Source organism: Coffea arabica, chromosome 7c, assembly GCF_036785885.1.
Source record: "Coffea arabica cultivar ET-39 chromosome 7c, Coffea Arabica ET-39 HiFi, whole genome shotgun sequence".
NCBI lineage: Eukaryota > Viridiplantae > Streptophyta > Magnoliopsida > Gentianales > Rubiaceae > Coffea > Coffea arabica.
In genome coordinates, this window is record NC_092322.1 from 39,214,394 (window position 1) to 39,230,199 (window position 15,806).

Consider the following 15,806-nt stretch of genomic DNA (forward strand, 5'->3'; position numbering starts at 1 on the left):
GAGTGTTTATAGGTAATTATTATAAAGAGTTTTAAAAAAAGGAAAGTCATAAGTATTGCGAAGGCAAAATGTCATGAAAATTTTCTCCTTTTACTCTAGCTTTCCTACATTTTGGATATGTCATATGTAATTGCAATTATTTTTGATGGGCTTACAATTTGTCAGCTTAGTAACTTTGGCCTTTATTAGTCGTCAAGTCAACCCAAACATTCTCGAATCCTTTTGGTGAAGTTAAGGCTTTGTTAAGCATTCAAGCTGAAGTTAAGAATTTGTTATCAGCGGCGCAGCAGTGTCTTGTGAAGGGTTTCACTCAGTTACATATTGAGATTGATTCTCTTGTTTTGATTAGTATTCTTTTGGGAAAGACCAATTCTCCATCGGGTATCTGCAGAGAGGTTGAAGAATTGCTTAAACTGAAGCATCATTTTGTTGTAGTGTCGCATATTTAAACTGAAGCATTTTTTCTTTTTTGGGGCACGTGCGGTGCAACGTGGCAGCGATATATATCACAAGACTTAATCAAAGAAAGCATTAACTCCACTCGGTAAAATCAAACTTGTACTACTTTTCTACTTTGCATCATAAATGTTAATTTTGGACATTTTGAACTTTAAACTCTTAATTTTTGGATATTTTACATTCTAAACTCTTAAGTTTGTTCCATTTAAATCCAATCAATGACAACATTAGTAGAATTAACAAGATAAAAACTGATGATAGTATACCATTTTGTTCTAGCTATGATCCCTTGACTCATTTTGACCATTTTCAACACATTACCATTGATTTTTATGATCCCAATTAGCAATATTATTAACAAAATTAACAAATAAAGAATGGTGTAAACTAATGACAATGTATCGTTTCGTTCTAACAGTAATACCTTGACTCATTTTAATCACTTTTAGAATATTATTATTGATTTATAGGGCCCTTTATACCGTTAATTTTGTTAACATTGTTATTGATTGGATTTAAACGCTATAAATTTGATAATTTACTATACAAAGTGTTTAAAGTTTAGGATGTAAAGCATCCAAAACTAAATTTTGAGGTGAGTGCCAAGTGGAGTTAGTCCTTATAGGAGAAAGTGGTGTTGATAGATGAGAAAGTGATGGAAAAAAGTCGGCAAAGCACAAGCTCTATGTTGAACAAGAAGTATCCTGATAAGGTATTAAGCTTCCGCCAGATTATGATTCTTATTACAAATTATCGTAAAATGTACTTCAAAATAAAAGTGTAATTGATTGAGTTCTATGGCTCTAACGCATCACCTGAGAAAAAAAAATATTGTATATACATTTTTCAAAATTTAGATTTTGGGCCAAATTTGTATTTTAGTGGTAATAGAGTTATAAGACAAAAAAAAAAGACGAGTTTATCACCAAAAGAAAAAAAAAAGTTAGGATAAAGTGAGAATTAAGGTATCTATATTAGGAGATTAGTTGTAAATTACCTTAAAATGATCAGGTAGGTATTTTTCAAAATTTCTTGTTTTAATTGCCAAGAAATATTGCAGTAAACTTACTAGGTCTCTAACAAATAACTACCAAGGCCGCAATAATTTGTATGTTTGATAGGTTGCATTTTAGTGGGTATTTTGGGCGTTATTGCATAATTAATTGACTGAATATTTTCGTTAATTGGGTGGATTTTACTAATATTCTGTTTTGGGTGCTAATTGCAGGAATGGGTGCCGAAAAGTGCTTAAATTTAACTTTTAGAAGATTCATCGGACGTGGGGCCCGTTTGAGGAGCTGAAGAAACCTAATTGTAATAGATTTTATTTTATTATATTTTGAGGGAGTCTGGCTGCAATTTTAAGGAGTGACAATTTGTAATTTATCTGGGACGCGCGGCTTAGGTTAAAAGGGGGGTTCTTTTTCTCTTTGTTTTGGGGTTTCTTCTTTGGCTCTGGGAGGAGACAAAAACAGCCGCAGCTTTGTAGGGAGAAAGGGATAGCCACTTTTGTTGACTTTGGGGATTCTATGAACTATTGATTTGTTCTTTGACCAAATTGAGAAGTGAAAAACAATTGCAATCTTCCAATCTCTCGTATGTTTTCTTGCGTGAGAGAAGAGAGAAAGTAAAAGTGAGCCGCAATCGTGGACTTTGGTCATTGCTTTTCATTCTGGCTTTGACCGAAGGAAATTGAAGCAATCGTAATCCATTGTCGCTCTTTTCTCTCTTCGGTTGACCGAAGTGTACGAAGGTCAAGTCTTCCGTTTGCCTAGATTAAAGAATTGACAGCTTCCTCCAGCTTTGCCGCATGGCCTGTACTCCAATTATAAGGAGCTAATTCTTCAATTCTAGTCAAGGGGACAACTGATGATTTGGTTCAGAAATTACTGTGAGATCGAATTTATTTTAACTATTTCCTCCATTTATTAATATTTATATATTTCCTGTTTTTAAGTGTTATAGCCGTATGTATGATTGATTAGTGCGCAATAATTAATTGTTCATATAGGCTATTTTGCTATATAGGGGTGATTGAATCCGTAATTGTTCGTTACGTCTATTCCAGTAGCAACTGGCACAATTGGATTTGTGTCAGGGGAATATTTGATCTGGCTTGAATGAACCCTCGTAGCGTGTTTGTTAGTCAGGATTGGGCCTTTCTAATTACTAATGCAATCTAGAAATTGAATCCTACGGTCGTACCTAGGGTTGTTTTTGGGTTAGAAAAATAGCTAACGGTCGTACCTTAGCTATCGATAAATTAAGGAAGGGTTGGTTGTTTAGCGCGTACGAGACAACTAGAACCAATCTATTAATAAAGGTTGGAATTATTTTAGCATCAATGATCAGTGCATGAACCAGTTCTGAAGTATACCCTTGGCTAGAGTTTCTCTCATTTATTTCTTCTAATTAATTATTTTCTGCATTTAATTTGTTTAGTTGGCATTTGATACCAAAACCCCCCATTATTCTTGATTTGAAAAGAAACAAATATCTCTCCAGTCCCTGAGGAGACGACCCTGCTTACCACTGTCTACTAGTTAGGGAATTCAGTTAAATAATTAATTCAGGTATATCGGATTAAGCAAACTCTTCGGGAACAGGGTGAATCAAGTAACCCATTGCACACCTAGAGTCCCTGCTCCAGTACTCGAATTGATTACTAGCTGTTTCAGGTGGTAGTTAGGATTTATTTATTATTATTGCACAGGTTCGGCACCTATCAATGTTTAATTAATAAAAGTATTTGAGAATGTACATTGCACATCGGTGGCGTGTTTTTGCTGAGAGATTTTGTAAATTAAGTGAATCTATAATTGAAAAGTAAAGAAATGTTGTACAGTAACAATGTAATATGATAAGTGAACTAATCCCTTTTAGGTTCTTGGAACTGAAACTTAAAAGCATTCGGAAAAAGAAAAACCAAATTGACATTACCAGCATGTAGTAAACGAATGTTATAATGTTGTACAACCTTTTTGTTATGCTATCTATTTGCTTGACACATGTCCTATGCAATAATAAATAATAATTCAGGTTTTAAAATCTCGCTCTTGATCGGATACTTGTCACTTTAAGAAGTTGCGTACCAAACTGTGACATTGAACTGCAAAACAGAAGACCCCAAGCTATATATTGCCAAGACAAGACTTAATAAAGTAATTAATTACCTCTTAAAAGAGCTAGTTACACTATGTGATGCTTTCATACTTTGTAAGTTTGTGGACCGCATCTATACATCCGTACGTAAAGTAATCTGAAAATACCAAAATCATTACTAAAACCTAAATTTCTTCAAAATTTTTTATTCTTTCTTAATTGTTTTTTTATAGATAATATCCTATTTTGTTAATTTTATAACTTTCTTTTTATCGAACATAAAAAGGGGGAAATATACGAAATACAAGAAGAAAAAAACAAAAACTATATCAAAAACTAGAAGAAATTATAATATAAGTTATAAGGCCTGAGCAACTTAAAAAGGGAATGAATTAGGTTGATTATAAAGCAATTCAAAATTAAACGCACTTTAGCTTAATTTAAATTTTCCAAGTTGTCTAAGTGATCACACAAGTTTCTCAAGCAACAATCAAGAAATTTGAACAAAATGAACCAATTTAAAATCACGCAAGCAAATAATGAAAGGAGCTCTTAGAATTAGGAAAGAGTTAAACAAACCAAATACACTCCCAAGTTTTGACACAAATTTGGAGTTGAGTCCACTATTGAGTTTCTTCAATTTGGTGAAGCAAACCAATCATGTACAATGGAAGGCGCATTCCTTGCTCACCCCAAACTCCCTTTGGTTGAGGCAAAATGTTTTACAACTTGTCCAATGCAACCCTCACAAGACTACAAATTGAATGATCACTCACAATTGAAAAATTATACAAGATACAATTAAATACAAGGAGAGAGATAGGGTATTTTTTAACTAAAATTACTCTTGAGGACTTGTATTCAATGTAGACAAAAATTATTACAAGTTCCAACCATTGCACCTTATATAGGTGGAGAAAATTGGTGTTAAAATGAGTTTCAACGGTCAAGCATTAAATGGTGAAGAAACTAGATGTTAAGCCCGTCAGACATCCGATTCTTGAGTCATCGTCAGATGGCTTTCAAGTGAATTTTTCATTTTGGATGGTCGATCCTTTAATGCTGCGTCCAACAGTCTTGCATCTGACAGAAACCGAATGTTTGAATTTCCATCTTTATTTGTGTCGGATGGCCAATAGGGAGACGAGTGTCCGATCGGTGTGTCATGTTTAGCTTTGTCTTTCGGACATTCTATAGTTGTATTTATCACCCCACAGGCAATGTTTTTAAACTCGGACCGGCCAGTAAACGGAGAGGGGCTGGTTCGCGGTTCGATTGGTCCGATCGGTTCATCTGTTCTCTTTTTTTTTTTTTTTTGCAACTTCAATGCTAAGTATTTTATGGGTCTTCACTCTACACTTGAATTTGATAGCCGATGCACAGTCTAACATGATTATTGATAACTTAAGTCCCTAAAATGCATTTACCAACATAATTTAAAACTAAATTTAAATTGAGATAATAATAAATTTTCTAAAAGTTATACATGAAACTCCAAAAAATTGTAAAATTATAATAGTAGATAATACAATTTTCACAAGACAAACAACATCTCTATCATGGACTAGTTGAAATTTTTCTTTTGATAAAATTTTCCAAATATTTGTACTGAATCATTTTCAAATAGAAATAGAAAACAAAAATCTTGAAAAGGAAAAAAATTAAACTCATCAAAATGAAAAAACTCTTATGAAAGTTGAAGCTTCTAACTTGCTTATAAATCAACTAAGATTATAACTTGATGATAATGGGGAAGGCTTGAGAAAAAATTTTGTTATGGGTATTTGATTTGGAGGTGGAAAGGTTACAAAGAAAAAAAATGAACAAAAAAGGAGAAGAAGCAGAGACAGAGAATCGAGGATAAGGGAAGCAAAAGCAAAAGGTGTTGTTTGGTGTCCGTGTGTTAGTGCTAGGGTTTCCTTTTGTTTAATTAGATTTTAGTTTTTAACTTAAGATAAGTAGGATTGTACACAAGAAAAAGTTTGTCCTGTGAACATAGCAAGCCTTTGTTGTGATTGTGAAGACCTGGGTTTGAATCCCAAGAGCTCCATTCTTATTATTGGTTTGAAATTTGGGTGAATATTTGAAAATTTTAAAAAATCGCCGGTTTACAGTTCGAACGATTTTTAACGGTTTAAACGGTTCGCTCGATTTTCAACGATTTTTCATTACTTTGCGGCTTTAACACTAGACCGGACCGGTAACATGTCCGGTTCATGATCCAACCGGCCTGTCCGGTCCCAGTAGTCAAGGGAAGTTTTCAGAGTGTACTTGATTGTCAAGTTTAGGAATCGATTCCTGTGCCCACAGTTGGGTCTAGAGAGGGGTGAGAGGGTAAAAAAAATAAAATTCATGAAATCATTTCGACGGAAAACTTTAGTTGTGCCAGCATATGGTTTTCTCTATTTTCTAAATCTCCTAATATTAAACAAGTTACATGGTATTTGCATAGAATATCTGAAAAGCAATCTGATCTTTTAAAAATAATATGGAGGGGAGATCACATTCATCAAAACTATTTTCTTAAAGATAGAATTTTGACACACGTGAGGTCAGAGTGCATTAAGAATTAACGAGATCCTCTCTGCAAAAGCTGAAGTGCTAAATCAGTAAAATGAAGAAGTATATAGATTGCTCAGCAGAAAACGCCATCCAGCTTCTTTGATTTGTCATTTTTACCTGTTTGAACTTTGAACAATTAATCACATTAATCGGAAAATAAAAGATAAAACAGCGTAGAAAAAAGTCCAAGAAAAATTACTCTCTTTAGACTTCCGAAAAATGATTGCTAAGTTGAAGAATGCAAAGAAACATGTACGGCTAATAAATATCCTCCTTGTATTCCTCAATGACAAAATGTTTGACCTTTGTATTCGTTCGCCAGATCTTGTTACACATGAAAATATAATCACGTTCACACAAATTTACCATTTTGTTACTATCCACTTTCTCTATTAAAAAGTAACACAAATTAGATCTTTTTTTTTTTTTGGGTCTACACTAAGTATTTGTTGCGTGAGAGTTCTATCTAAGATAAACAGAAGCAAGTCAAAATCTTTTGTCTTAGGAAACACATGAAAGGAAAAGAAAAGTAAATCTCGCATACATGCTTTTTGTCTGGTGGTTTTGAGGATCATTTCAATCCGTAGCAGCATTGAAGAAGATCAACATCAAACCAGAAAAGAACATGGAGAACATTTTACAAATAGATTATGATGGATCATAAAGTATAAACACTAATAAACATCAAACCAGAAAAGAACATGGCGGATATTTTACAAACAGATTATGATGGATATAATGTTGGATTGATAGAATGCATAACTGTACTTGCTCCTGCAATGACAAAGTAATACAGCTGCATCAATTTCAAACCAAATAATTTGGAAGCTCCAGAAATTGCTTTAATAAACATGAGTTATTATATCATCCAGTTGATTCAAATGAAGAAGTGACATGAGTAATTATATACCATTGAACTAATTTAACATACGCATACAACTATATCTACACCAAATCAAGAAGAGACATGAATGCTTCAATCTTTACACCAAATCTGCTCTGGAAGAAGGGATAATTGCAGTATTACATCAGTTGAATGAAAGAGGTATACAGAACATCCAACAAAAAAGGTCATCTGGTTTCTCTGATTTGTCATTTTGATCAGTTCGAGCAATTTACCACTTAAAATGGAAAATAAAACATGAAACAACATAAAAATGTTTAAGAAAAATGGTTTCCTCTAGACTTCAAAAATATTGCATGGTGAAGAATAAAAATGTTTGTACTTCAGCATATTGCAGTGAAGAAAGACATGTTTTCAGATATTTAAAGCTATTTCAATGACACATGCTTCTCATATAACAATGTTATGCAACTTATAAAGGTCAAGTATTGACACGATTTTACAACCGAGTCCTACGCCTTTCCTTTTTGAAAAGTAACACAAACTATTGTATGTTTCAACAATCAATCAGTTGAGTTATGGTTTTTATTGAGGAAAAACAGAAGCAACTTACACTCCTGTATTACTTACATACACAAAGTGGGAGCAGAAAAGTGTATCTCGCATATATGCATGGAAGAAGATTTCACAAATTTGGGTTATAAATCCTTAAACAAACATTATCCAATATTGAAACAGATTGTGCTAGCTAATGTTGGTTTGGTTAATGCATGAATGTGTTTGCCACTGCAATCAGAAATTATATAGCATCATCGGGTTCAAACAGAAGAATTTGGAAGCCTCCAGAAATTGGTTTGAGATATAAATGAATTAAAATATCAATGAACTGATTCAACATATAAACAGATGAAAAAGAGACATTGAATCATTATATAATTGAATTGAATCAGCATATGCAAATACAATTTTACCTGAACCTGATGACTGGAATCCCACTGTACCTTCACTCCTACACAGATCAAGTGCGATGAGAGGAAATAAACTCTCATCCTGAGGAAATCTCCTCTGCTTCTGAGGGAATTGACTCTACTTCTGTGAAATTTGACTCTTCTTCTGAGAGAATTGACTCTGCTTCTGAGGAATTCGACTCTTCTTCATAGCGATCTCCAATTATGATCTTTAGAACCTCATTTTCCATATCCATCTGTTCTTGCTGAATTTGCTTTACAGAATATGTGACAGACTTGCGACACCCTTTCACTTCAATAATTTCAAGAGTTAGGCATTCCCCAAGACAAAAAGGGATCTCTTCCAGCTTCTTACACTGGTGCACAGCCAATTTCTCAAGATGGGGAAAATGATCAGAAGATGCAGTCCAGTTGCCAATGTCCAAGCAGGACAGTTCCAAGACTCGGAGGTTAAGGAACTCCCCTTCTTTCATTTCCCATTCTTCTCCGACAAAGGAGTCCTCGAGTAATTTAAGCACTTCAAGATTGGGCAACATTCCAATTGTCGAGATTTCATTCCATGGCTGACTATTCCGTGAAAGAGCCAACTTCTTCAAATTCAACGGGAATTTAAATCCATATCCCTGAAAATCAATCAAGTGAAGTGATTCTAGTTGACTCATACAGTCAAACACAAGAATCTCGTTGCAATTTCTGGTAGCTTCTCTTGACTTGTAGGGTCTCATACATTTTAGCCTGCGGATGCTTGGTAACTTTGTCAGGATCTTTTGCAAGCTTTGAGAGGAGGGATCAATGGCAAGGTTTAAAGTGTCTAAATGATCTAAATTTGGGGATACTTCAAGATTTCCATCTGTAAAAATGAAACCACGAGTCCTATGTGTAGTACGTAGATAACTCAATGTCCTAATCTTCCAAATAGTATCCGGCAGAACAATTTCGGTAAACGGATATTTTACAATATGAGTTTCTAACCTTGAGAGGTTGGCTATTGCAGATGGGATCAATGTTACTTTATTAAGCACCAGGTATCTTAAGTGAACCAGCAGCACTACTTCCATGGGAAATGATTTACGAAAGTTCAAATCCCCCAAATCTAACACTCTAAGAAGTTTAGGTAACAAAACCCCCAAATCCTCCTCTTCAAAGTGATCGCGTCCAAACACGATCAAACAGCGCAAATTGGGAAAAATTAGCATCGGCTCCCAAGTCTTCAATTCCCTGGTATTGTGAACACAAACTCGGTGGTGGTTGCATGGTCTAGTAAGACTAAAAGGGTCTATCCAACTATCAATAATATGCAGAAAACCTTGTTCTTTGGCTTTTTCCACACAAAACTCATGTACCAAATCATGAATTTGGCAGGCTTTGGCACCACCCATAGTTCTTTGTCTGGTAACTATAACTAAACTGCTATTAATTAGAGCCATCAAGTAGTCGTAAGCCACTTCCTCTAACCTTTTTCCTTCAGTCTGTTGCACGAATCCTTCAGAGATCCAAAGCCATAACAATCTTCGGACATTAATAATCTCATCTCCTTGAAATGCAGCAAAGTATAGAAGGCATGGCTTCAAATAATCCAGTAAGTGACTATAACTCATCTCAAGTGTCTTCATGATGTATTCACTGTCAAGGACAATGGGACTTAGAAGACTTTTTGCAACTTCTTCCCACCTATTTTGCTCAGTATTAGCTAGAATTCCAGCAACAAGGACAACTGTAAGGGGTAAGCCGCTGCAAGCTTTTGCTATTTGAAATCCCACTTCTCTTAGTTTTGGAGGACAACCTTCTTTACCAAATAGCTTTTTTTGTAGCAAGGTCCAACTCTCTTCATCAGTAAGATAGCGGAGATGGAAAGGCACGCTAGCATGTTTGATTTGCAAAGACAAATCCTGAAATCTACTGGTAAAGAGAATCCTGCTTCCATTGGCATCATTCGGAAATAATCTTTCCAACAAATTCCATGCCTCAACATTCCACAAATCATCCAAAACAAGGAGATATCTAGTTCTCATCAAAACTTGCATTAGCGTATCAGCCAAATTTTTTTCATCCATCTCAAGATATTTGTCAGAGCTCTTAGAAGAAATACTACACAAAAGTTGAACTAACAAACCGTGCATGCTATACGCTTGAGAAACACAACACCAGCCACAAACATGGAAATGTGACCTGACTGAAGCAGCAGTATAAACTTTATTGGCTAATGTGGTCTTACCAACCCCAGCCATACCCACGATGGGAACAACAGCCAACTGCATTGATCCTCTCATAAGTCGAAGAATGATAATTCTCGCCTCGTCCTCGTGACCCACCAGATCTTTATTGTGTATGGCAGCAATACGTTGTGGTGGTATGTGAGTGGATATCTTGTTAACTCTCTGTGGTTGACCATTATGGATCTCTAGGCTCTCAATCTTCAGAAGATTGATATCTCTAGCAACAGCATCCAAAGAATCTTCACATTTATCACCAATAAGTGTTGAGTCAATCAGTAACTCTGCCTTGTAAGTAGCCTCCATAACATGACTCCAGAAAGCTTGAAGTTTTCCATCATGATAGCGCTGATCCTTGATATTCTCCAGGAAAGATCTCAAGAATATGAGATCTTCCTGGACCATTCTATCCAATGGGAAGACAATTGAATTCTCAGCCTCATCACACCTTGGTAGTTCCTTGAGATTTTCTAGGAAAAAATCCATACAGCCCAACTCATTGGATCTAGGATAATTAGATGATGAATATGGTGATGTTAGTGGATAATTGTGTGCAACCTCTGCCATCATACACTTGAGAACATTGTGAAAATGAAACAGCCCAAGCTCTGTTTCCTTGGGCAAGCCTTCTTTGATTTCATTGACAAAAATAGAGAAGATCATAATTCCTGTATCACAGACCATAACTCCAATAAGATCCTTTATTTCATCACCTAGTTTCTCCCGCTGTTTAAGAAGGATTCTCAGGCAGCTTACTCCCCAATGGAGTTTTAGCATTTGGTCCTTCACTGATACCTGAAAACTTGCATAAGATCCTAGTAGATCCACAAGATAGTCTTGGAGAGAATCAATAAATTGGGCTACCACTGGATACTCATTCTCCTCATGGACTAAAGCAGATAATCTTGATTGATTCTTTGAAGCCATCAGGACCTGTATGTAAGTTTCTCGGACTTGAGGGTCATGAGCATTTATCTTCTCGTGTATCAGCAGAGAAATTTCAGATTCCATTTGATTGAACACTTGTTCATCACCTCTGTCAAACCGACAAACAGAAATCAGGCGTGCTGCCACAATGGCCACAAGAGTTAAGAGATCTGTCAATTGTGTAGACTCAACACCTCGCATTGTCACAAAGCCAATGAGATTCCTTAAGAGCATTAGCTTCTGTCTAATGGTATCCATTAGCTTCTCCCGTTTAAATTGAAAAGATCCTCTAGAGTCTCTAAAAGGGACGAAATAAGATCCATGACTAGTTGAGGATCTCCCAGTGAGTAATAGTCGGAGAAGATGATGATGTATGATTTCTTGATATCTGTCTCAAGAAACAACATGATATTTTTCCTGGATCTGGTTAGCGCACTTTGTAAGATGTCAGGACCTGACTCACCAGAATGTTTGTATAGAAGATAAGCAGACTGAAGATCCTGAACCATCCTGATAGCCACATCTTGAATTCTCGAGCAAATAATATTAAGTCTCAAACTCTCAGACATAATATTACCCTTGTCCTCCTGATCATGCTCCAAAAGCGCTTCACAGTTCCTCCTCCTCCTCCTACACTTTTTGACACATAGATAAAAGGTTTTCAATAATCTTACCCTTTTCTTCAGGTTTTTGATGTCCCAGTAAAAGTAGAACTTGTCAAACTTGGCTAGACAATCTAAAGCAAGATCAAAGCAGCTAGTGCTACTGCTGCAGGAGATGTGATCCGACTGCAGATAATCATCTAAAGTAAAATCAAAGTAACCGTTGCTACTCCTCCTGGAGGGGATCTCCATTATGGTATCTTCTTTTCACAGAAGATATGGTGCAGCAGAACTTCCGAAGTAATAAAAAGAATAAATAAGTGAGACCACACTTTCCCAGCAACTTCAGTAGTTCCAAGATCAAGAGAGAAGTTATAATCTTTGTCCCTTGAAAGACCAAACTGGTCCACTGTTAGTAGGCACGTGTGTACCAATTCGGTAGCTTACTTTTGTTATGACCAAATTGAAGTAAGATTTCTCCCATTTCAAACTCAAATTTGCAGTCACAAGAGCAGTGAGATTATAACATTCATGTAATGGTTTCTGCATCAATTACTCTGGATAATTAATTATTTCTCTCGTCAATTGTATGACAAATTATTACACGTAATATAGATAGATAATTAAGTATAGAGTTTGTTGAAGTTTAACACCTGAAGTAAACCATCTAAATCAATTTTTTTTTCATTTTTGTTTTCCACATCCACTGAGAAACAATAACAACCTACTCGTAAAATAAACCTTGTGGAGGTGAAGAAACATATCAATCTCATAGTTTTTTTTCATATTAATTTCATAGTTACTCATCATATCATATCACATGAAACGCGTTCACATAATTACTACAGTAATTTTACCAATACATGCATTCATATCAAAATTTCTTTATCTAATGCTGAGTCAACTAATAAAAGCTGGAATTTCCTCCTATTTCATCCTTAATTTCCTCGTGTTTCTTTCCGTACTATGAGATTGGGAAGAAATTGCTTTACTAAGCGGAAATTGTACACCCCAGGCCTAAGTGAATATGCAAAAGGAATGTCATATATATTGCAACCAAAAATATTTCAACCATTAAGTGGAAGAATACATTCATCACCCTCTAGAATACTAGCAGCAGAAATGCCAAGAACACATGGAAGCCATATATGCTTCAACCAAAAATAATGTGTGAAAAAAAAAGAAAAAGAAATTCAGCACTTACTTTGGCGAGAATGAATTAATACTCTGGGAACAGGTGATCTGTTGAATCTGCAGAAATTTCATTTATGTGGTGAAGCTACGTTTAAAAAAAAAACATTAAATTAAAAAAATACAGAATTCAGCACATACTTGAGAGAAAATGAAACTTCTGGCAGTAGCTACTTGCACCAGTGATCTTGTGAGTATGATGAAGCCAGTGATCTTGTGAATATGCTGCACTTACTCCTTCAAAAGTTTAAGGTCAAAAAAGGGGAACATCCGGAGGAAGGTGATGATTTCAATGAAAATACAAAGGCTCCGTTTGGATATGCTGTTTTTGGGGGTATTTTACAAAAATAGCACTATTCATTTATTGGAAAACAATCAATGTTGTTTGAATTAGTTGTTTTTTAAAAACAGAGTGTTTTTGAAAAACAAGTGTGTATGGATTCACTCAGTTACGAAGCCAGGAATTTTTTTTGGAGGGCCAAAATTTTTTCCTCATAAATTATCTTAATATATTATGTTCAAAATAATTTTCTTCTATTTAAATATATGACATCTAAAAATATCAAATATTAAATTTAATTATAAAGATACGTCTATTCATAAATATGCGGTACAGTCATAACAAAAATTAACAAAAAAGATAACCTTTGATTAAATATCTTATAACATCACAAACCATTCAATTTGCATATTATGAGAAGATGCTCCAATATGTCACCTATAACCATGTAATATAAATGTAACTATTTTCAATTGAAAAAAAGATAAAAGTTATGTTAAGATACTTTGAAATTTCAACATCTTTTCTTAGAAGTAAATTGAGCTCTACGCTCTTTCATAGAACTAAATTCATCTATGATTGAATCACTGCTAAATTTTTTAGTAACTTCTTTTTCTATATACACAGTTAGACAATCATTCAAGAAATTATCTTCCATCTCGTTTTGGAGCTTTGCCTTGATTATTTTCATAATTGAAAATGCCCACTCTGTAATTACAGTTGATACAGGAAGAGTAAAAACAAGTCTAATCAATCTATCAATAAGAGAATATATCACTGATTTTCTTGTGTTCACCAAGTCTTGACATAACTCATGAATACCAAATAATTCTTGCAATTCAGGATAATTTGGAATGTCGAGTTCAAAATGTTGAAGTTCTATTCTTAGATGCACAGTTCTCCATAAAATCATTCGGATAGAACTTCTTTGCAAGTTTACAAATATCATCAATCTTGAACAGCATAAATCCATTTCTAGGATCTAAAACAGTGTTCAAAACAAGCAATTCCACGGTATGATCATTAAACTTGCTATGTAACTCTTGCAATTGATAATCAATTGTTGCAAGAAATATATCCATTCGATAATAATGCTCCACATTAATCTCATCATGATAACTTCGAGATCTATCACGTCTTGCAATATATTGAGCATTCATACATGGGATATCAATTTGATGTTGCTCAAAAAATAATTTAACTTTCACCAAGAAATCATTCCATCCCGAATCTCGAAAATTCTTCAGTAGCTTTGTTGTGCTTGAAACAAGATACATTGCATTCAAAATATCTTGAGATTTACGTTACAATGCTATACAAAAAAGATGAGTAATTTCCACAATGTCTTTCATAAGATGCAAAGTGAAAACAAACTTAAAACATAACAACTAATTCAAAACAAAATTTGCATCTCCACGTTGAGAGTATGAACCTCCATCTACTGCAATGTTACTTAAAACCACACAAGTAGGATTGAACATTTTCAGTAAACTATAAATAGAATCCAAATGAGAACCCCAACGAGTATCTTCAACTCATTTTAAAGTGCCAATTTGATTAAGCTCCCTTCCAATTTCAAGTTCACCATTAGCAATCTTAGTAGCAACTTCAATTGCTTGAGCCTCCTTTAATTCATCATTATCATTACATTTGCTAGATGTAGTAACAATGTTGATAATGAAAACTAAATTGGAGAATAATTGGTGAACAGAAACAACTTCTCTAGAAACTGCAATTAAAGCAAATTGAAGCCTATGAGCCAAACAATGAATGTAACAGGCATATGGACATTCATGGCAAATTAAAGCTTGCAAGCCGTTCCATTCAAAAATGACTAATTCATATATATCTATATATATATATCAACTCTCATAATATAAACTAAAATTGTAAAAATTTAGGGGGGGCCAATTTTATTTTACACACATATTTACATATTATGAATTAAAATTCTCAAAATTTAGGGGGGACCATGGCCCCCTTCTGCCCCCTTGGCTCCATCATCGGATTCACTATTTTTGAAAAATAATATTTAATTTTTTTCCCTCTGTGTTTGAAATACTGAATGCCATTTGCACTTAAACAATTATCAATTTTTTAATACATAGATGAGACATAAGTGTACAATTTATTGGGCGTACTATCTGAACAAATAATGACAGAAGATGTTCTACTGGTGTTGATGATAGTACATCATATCAGCTATTGCTCTCCTACTTTCATTCCATTCAGCAATTCCTACAGCCGGCATATCTGGAGCTTGTGCTGCGGGCATTGGGTTGAAGGGATTTATGTTATCTGCCAATGCTATATCTGCTTCTTCTTCAACAAAATATGCGTCATTTGGAACATACTCGGGTATGAAGTTGTGCAAGGCACAACAAGCTAGGACAATATTATTTTGAGTAGCCATCATTTACTTCTGCATAGGGCCCTTAAGTATTGGAAACCGCTTCTTCAAGACACCAAACGTGTGTTCTATAATGTTTCTTAAAGATGCATGCCGTTTGTTGAAGAGTGTCCTCACTGCCCGCTCTTGCACGGTTCTCCGTGCATCTTTAAATGGAACCATGAGTCCTGTGATATTCTAATAAGCCGCGTCCACCGCGTAATACTTCCCTGGCATAATGAAATTATATTTAAAACTCATTGAAGACG

The 15,806-nt window shown here is 34.8% G+C and overlaps 2 protein-coding genes across 4 annotated transcripts; both read right to left on the bottom strand.

Moving 5' to 3' along the window:
- Window positions 1-6,642: 6,642 nt before the first annotated feature.
- LOC113698013 (putative late blight resistance protein homolog R1A-3) lies at window positions 6,643-13,340 on the bottom strand. Of its 3 annotated transcripts, none has more exons than XM_072056812.1 (4): window positions 13,010-13,340; window positions 12,882-12,928; window positions 7,939-11,705; window positions 6,643-6,897 (listed from the first exon to the last, which is right to left on the bottom strand). In XM_072056812.1, exon 3 carries the CDS (start codon window positions 11,331-11,333, stop codon window positions 8,013-8,015), a length of 3,321 nt encoding a protein of 1,106 aa, XP_071912913.1. In that variant the 5' UTR covers window positions 11,334-11,705; window positions 12,882-12,928; window positions 13,010-13,340; the 3' UTR covers window positions 6,643-6,897; window positions 7,939-8,012. The 3 variants fall into 3 exon arrangements, with proteins under 3 accessions (XP_071912913.1, XP_027073476.2, XP_071912912.1); XM_027217675.2 differs by having other exon boundaries at window positions 7,939-11,710; XM_072056811.1 differs by having other exon boundaries at window positions 7,939-12,928.
- Window positions 13,341-14,011: 671 nt separating this feature from the next.
- On the bottom strand, window positions 14,012-14,425 carry LOC140010704 (uncharacterized). The gene has a single exon (XM_072058022.1). The coding sequence runs from the start codon at window positions 14,423-14,425 to the stop codon at window positions 14,012-14,014; it is 414 nt and encodes a 137-aa protein (XP_071914123.1).
- Window positions 14,426-15,806: the final 1,381 nt, after the last annotated feature.

What these genes read in the sequence shown, in the direction of transcription:
- LOC113698013 (XM_072056812.1), bottom strand. Translation starts at nt 11,333, where the DNA reads ATGGATACCATTAGACAGAAGCTAATGCTCTTAAGGAATCTCATTGGC.
- LOC140010704 (XM_072058022.1), bottom strand. Translation starts at nt 14,425, where the DNA reads ATGTATCTTGTTTCAAGCACAACAAAGCTACTGAAGAATTTTCGAGAT.